This window comes from Acinonyx jubatus, chromosome B3 (assembly GCF_027475565.1).
Source record: "Acinonyx jubatus isolate Ajub_Pintada_27869175 chromosome B3, VMU_Ajub_asm_v1.0, whole genome shotgun sequence".
NCBI lineage: Eukaryota > Metazoa > Chordata > Mammalia > Carnivora > Felidae > Acinonyx > Acinonyx jubatus.
In genome coordinates this window covers 98,329,003-98,335,002 of record NC_069386.1, presented here as the reverse complement: position 1 = coordinate 98,335,002, position 6,000 = coordinate 98,329,003, and the positions used below count along the sequence as shown (strand labels likewise).

Here is a 6,000-nt window from a genome sequence, read left to right as displayed (position 1 = left end):
TGTGCTGACGGATACAGTAGCCACTCGCTACATTTGACTACGAAATGTGGCTAGTTTGCATAAAATGCACACCAGATTTCAAAAACAACACATAAAATATGTATAATTTAATATTGAGTGTATTTTGAAATGTTTTGCACATATTGGGTTAAATAAAATAGATTATTAAAATGAACTTCACCTGTTTCTTTTTGCTCTTTCGATGTGACGACTAGAAACTCTATTATGCAGACCTGGTCTAGGTTATCACTCATAATCCCTTTCAGCTTTAAGACTGTCAGGGACACTGTGGATGCGTAATTGGTACGGTTTGACTTCCTCGTCTGGAGAGACCGAAGGATTGGCCGGGACTGCGCGGGGTGGGGCGGGCCCTGCGGGGAGACCCAGACCCCTCGGGTTTCTCGCTCGCTCGCGCGGTGGCGGCGGGAAGGACCCCCAACGCCCGCGCTGGGGTTGCGGCTGGCGCGCCCGGGCTAGGCTCCAGGCACCGGGCGTTGGGGGCCGGGGACGGGCGCGGTGCTCCGGGCGGGGCCGAGCCGGGAAGCGGGCTCGTGCGTCAGCCTCACGCGCGGGGAAGGAAGCCGACCCGAGGCCCCGGGCGGCCGGAGCGGGCGCCTTGGCACGTCCGCAGGCTCAGCCGGGAGGTGGCGGCCGCTGAGAGGCGGGAGAGCCGAGGGCGGGCCTGGGAGGCGGCCGGGAGGTGGGGCGTCGCTGGGGGCCGGCCCGCGCGGGCTTCATCAGCGGACGCGCGGCCTGCGCCAGAGTGCTGGGACCGGGAGGGGCCGGGCGTCGAGCAGCCAGAGCGGCTATGGGCCGCCGCTGGGGCTTCCTGATCGGCCTCGTGGGGGCCGTGTGGCTGCTCGGCTCGGGTCGCGGTGGGCAGCAGCCCCCGGAGACGGCGGCGCAGAGGTGCTTCTGCCAGGTGAGGGTTGTGCGCGGCCGCGCGGCCGCTCCCGGTGCTTCCCGCCTCCGCCCTGCGCTCTGTCCCGCGCACCCCGGCAGGTGAGGGGCTAGGAGTGCCTCTGCGTCTCCACCCTCCGGGATGAACCCCCTGAGCTTCTGCTCCCTGGCCGGGCTCAGCCCTCTGCGGCTTGCCTGGCGTGGTCTGTACAGGTCTCTCACCGCAGCCTGGACGTCAGCGTGCCCTCCGGCGCTTCGGATCCGTTGTGGGGGGAGAGGTGTGGGTGCATGCTGTATGATTTTACAGAGTTGGTTTATACATCTTTGTTGGTCTTCCCTGCCCGGGGAGGGCGTGCACACTGTGCACGCTCACTCAGTATTTGTTATTTTCGCGGAACCTGGGTCTTCCTAACTTCTAACTTGACCTGGAACTGCGTACGATGTGTTCATGCTAGGTGCCTTCGCCATCCTTCCTGGGCAGGGTACGCCTTTGTAGGGTGGGGGAGGCTACTTTCAGATGTCGTTGTCAGGCAGGAGAATCGTTTCGTGAGGCTTTCCTGTTTCTAAGCCCATCTGCCTTGTGTTTTTGAGGCCGCGGCTTGCAGTGTCTACTCGCCCTGTGTGTCCTTTCTATTTACTAAATGTAATGAGATTCTCTTACGTGACACCCATTTGGCTGGTCTGAATTGGGAAGATGAGTCTTACCCCTCAGCGCACAAGTTTGATTACAAGCTTATTATGATCATGAGATGTGGGTTCCTTGAGGGAAAAAAAAAAAAACATTAAAGAAATCTAGAGGTTTTCTGGTCTACATGATCCTGTATTTTAATATAATTACTCTTAAAGTCACGTTTTGGTTGGCTTCTGCTGATAAAAATTACATTTTATACAAAATTGAGGTAGGCAATCCCAATTTTTCCTTTTAAGTGGATTTTACTATTTTTTTTATCAGAAATAACATTTGTGTAGGGACAATGCTACTATTTCACAGAGGAAAGAAACAGCTTTACATATTATGGGAGGAAGAACTGTCTCTTTCACTTTTATATTCTTGCATCCTGTCGTTTTGCTGAATGATTTGAGGTGTTACCTGGCTATGAGTAAGAGGTTAAAAGGAAATTGCTGCTTTCCAACTAAGATGGAAAAGCTCCTTTACGTTGCAAACTGCATACAGTCAAGTACTTAAAAGGAAGAAGGTTCATTTTTCTTCAGGTTACAAATATAACATAACACAAAGTGTAAACATTTAAAAATAAAGTAGAAATAAGAGACTTCAAAATAAGGTCTTTAGTGTTGAAAGAAGATGTCCAATATTTTCAACTATAGTCTAGATTTTTAGATAATGGAATAAAAGTACATGTTGAGCTTTCAACTTTCACTTTCCTCTCCAATAACCTTTTTAGATATCTGATTAAAATTGGGGAGTTTTAAATTTTTCACACTTTTTTCCTTCTGATTAGTATTTAAGCTTCCCCCCCGTTTTGTAACATTTTCAAGATTTGAATACTCCCCCAACACAAAAATCTGTTGGATCCCTTTCTTTTCCATTTAGAACAAAAGTGACAGGTTTTTTTTTTTCCAGAATCAACTTTAAAAAATAATAAATTGAGGGTCCCATAGTAAAAAACAAATTTAAGAAAAATTAAAAATGATCTATTTAAATCAACTTAAGAACAGAGACCATCAATTTTAGTTCAATAGACTGAAAAAGAATACATTTTAGTTCTACTATGGTCAGTAATGGAAGAGATAGGGGTAAGGTGGGAAATGGGGAGAGGGAACAAGCAATAACAGATATGAAGGGAAAATTGGAGACAAGCATATAGATGTGAATGGAAACGAGACACACACACACACACACAGAAATAAAGGAAATAAATGGAAGAAAAGATAAGGGGAGATGAATGGTGGAAATTATTCATTCAACAAACATTTATACACAGTGTGTATGTTGACCTGAGTGTTTGGAATATAGAGATAACTATGGTGTGATCCCTGCCTTTAAGAACTTACAAGTTAGTGAATAAAGTTCTTTGGAGATTGGGGAGAGGCAGAGATCCTAAGCATTTTAAAAAAACAAGTGACAAGGGGTGCCTGGGGGGCTTAGTTAAGCATTCAACTTCAGCTCAGGTCATGACCTCACAGTTCCTGAGTTCGAGCCCACATAGGGCTCTGTGCTGACAGTGCAGATCCTGCTTCAGATCCTATGTCTCCCTCTCTCTGCCCCTGCCCTGCTCTGTGGTCTCACTCTCAAAAATAAATCAACATTAAAAAAACAACAAGTTAGCAGGGGTGCCTGGCTGACTCCGTCAGTAGAGCATGTGACTCTTGATCTTAGAGTTGTAAGTTGGAGCCCCATGTTGGTTGTAGAGGTTACTTACAAAGTAAAATCTTAAAACAAACAAACAAGTCAGTAAATATTGCTAGACACTAAATCAAAAACTAAATGTTGACCTAGCGTTTAGAAATACAAGTTAAAGGGGCATCTGGGTGTCTCAGTTGCTTAAGCAGGGGACTCCTGATTTGGGCTCAGGTCATGATCTCATGGTTTGTGGCTTCCAGCCCCTAGTCAGGCTTCAGGTTGACAGCTTAGCGTGGAGCCTGCTTAAGATTCTCTCTTTTCTGGGGCACCTGGGTGGCTCAGAAGTTTAAGCATCAGACTTCGGCTCAGGTCATGATCTTGAGGTTTACCAGTTCAAGCCCTGCATCGGACACTCTGCTGTCAGCACGGAGCCTGCTTTGGATCCTGGGTCCCTCTCTCTGCTTCCCTCTCTCTCTCTCAAAAATAAATGAACATTAAAAAAAAAAAAAAAAAGATTCTCTCTGCCCATCCCCTGTTTATTCTCACACACTCTCTCTCTCTGTCGAAATAGGTAAATAAAACCAAAAAAAAAAAAAAAACCAAACAAACAACAACACAAAACCCTGTTTAAAAAAATATTTCAAGTTAAAATCTCTCATTCTCTTTGCCGTAACCAATTAGCTGCAAAGTTCTGTTGAATCTGTTTTGTTAATAGACCTTTTCTCCCTGTCTGTTGCCATTCTCTCGCACCACTTCTGTGAATTATGCATCATCATCCCTCATTACCCTCTTGCATGGGGGCCCGGTATAGGGGTTCAGTTAACAGAATATCAGCTCTAATTTGAGCCAAAGCAACATGTGGTTCTTTAGCCTTAGAAAGTCATTGAAGTAAAATGTGCAGAGCTCTACAAATAATCAGATTAAATTTAATAAACATTCATGGAAGCCTACTTTGAACGAGTTTTAAGAGATCAAAGAATAAACTAAAAATTTAAAAATTTAGTCCCATTTCTTGATACTCCAGAGTACTGAGCCTGGTACATACATAATGGGTGCTTAGCAAGTATTAGGCAAGTTATAATACAGGATGTTAGCACTATGCTAGCAGGAATATATTCTTTCCATTTTCTGCTGAGTGGGCCATTTGCATGTTTTTCTGGAATTCATCTTTCAGATGGGTGGATAGCTCCAAATGAATCTTTAAAGGTAGTCAGTTACTACATATGTCTGTTGACATCAAATCCTACTAAAACCATTTTCACTGTATGTTGTAAGTTCTTTTGATAGCAGTGCTTCTGTGTTAGTTGCTGCAAATAAGTGATAGATTGCCTTGTGATAGATTACAAGATAGACTTGTAAATCTTCCTTACATACAGCTTCCCACTTTTTATTTTATCATTCTATTTAAATTTTTTTTCATTTTTGCACAGAAAATTGGCCTTTTCCTCCCCTTTTGGTATAGAAGCCTGTAACAGTTTGTGTAAAGAACCCCATGATCATGATCTACCCTTTCTTTAAACCAAAATAATCTTTGTATTTGTTGCAATAGGTATGAGCTTCAAGTAAATGAAGATTCTTTTTTTTTTTTTTTTCAACGTTTATTTATTTTTGGGACAGAGAGAGACAGAGCATGAACGGGGGAGGGGCAGAGAGAGAGGGAGACACAGAATCAGAAACAGGCTCCAGGCTCTGAGCCATCAGCCCAGAGCCTGACGCGGGGCTCGAACTCACAGACCGCGAGATCGTGACCTGGCTGAAGTCCGACGCTTAACCGACTGGCCACCCAGGCGCCCCGTAAATGAAGATTCTTAAAAAATATTTTTTTAATGTTTATTTACTTTTGAGAGAGAGAGACGGAGAGACAGAATCTGAAGCAGGCTCCAGGCTCTGAGCTGTCAGCACAGAGTCTGATGTGGGCCTCAAACCCACGAGCTGTGGTATCATGACCTGAACTGAAGTCAGATGCTCAACTGACTGAGCCACCCAGGCGCCCCATGAATGAAGATTCTTCAGACAAGATTTCTTGTTTTCCTTTTGACAGAATTTCTTATTTCCTTTTCCCCATTATGCACCATTAGAGAGAATGAATGTAACAGAACTTTAGTCTCAATTCATGGAATCCCAGGATTAAGAAGTAAACTCAGAAGAAATATTTAAGCCCAGATATGGAGGCAGTGTGGACATGTTTTTCATTTAAATTAATTAGAAATGAGTTTGTAAAGCTCCCATGTAGTCCAAATGTTTTATTAATCGTATTATGGCTAGTGCTAATAACACTCAGATCCACTTACTTATGAGTGTAGTAAATCTCTATCAGGCTAATGAAAGGGGAATAGTTCAGATCATCCAAAATGACTATTTCAAGATGGATTATTTTCATTTGGAGTGCATTGTAGATACACTTGCCTACATCTATTTCAGCAGATTTACCTGTCTAGTGTCTTATTTAGCTCAATTTCAAAAATAGTTTTTATTTGTTAGAGTGGCTAGGCCACAGAAGAGACACTTGGGAATATGTTGCATGGTAGGTGGAAATAAGCCTGGACTGAAACTTAGTCAGAGGGATCTTTGAAACAGGTTATACTGGAGAGATGTCCATTGTCTCTGAGTACTTATTGCCTTCCAGGCCTTTGTGAACAAAGCATGTGGAACAAAGCATGTGTCTCATTGGTTGCTATACGTTGGGTTATTTAACAACAATTTGAAATTGTAAAGACTAAGGCTTTAAAGCAGAAATAGCTCGTAGCATTCTGTGTCCTTGGAACCACCCAGTATAGAATCTTTGGTGTTTCCTTGTT

General features: G+C 44.0%; 1 protein-coding gene across 2 annotated transcripts in view; it reads left to right on the top strand.

Annotated features, from left to right (window-relative positions):
• Nucleotides 1-371: 371 nt before the first annotated feature.
• Nucleotides 372-6,000, top strand: part of ERO1A (endoplasmic reticulum oxidoreductase 1 alpha) — a 45,114-nt gene continuing 39,485 nt past the window's right edge. For both annotated transcript variants that reach the window (XM_027065718.2, XM_027065717.2), the window contains exon 1: nucleotides 372-922. In XM_027065718.2, the coding sequence (XP_026921519.1) occupies nucleotides 809-922 (114 nt within the window). In that variant the 5' untranslated portion in view covers nucleotides 372-808. The remainder of the gene's footprint in view (nucleotides 923-6,000) is intronic.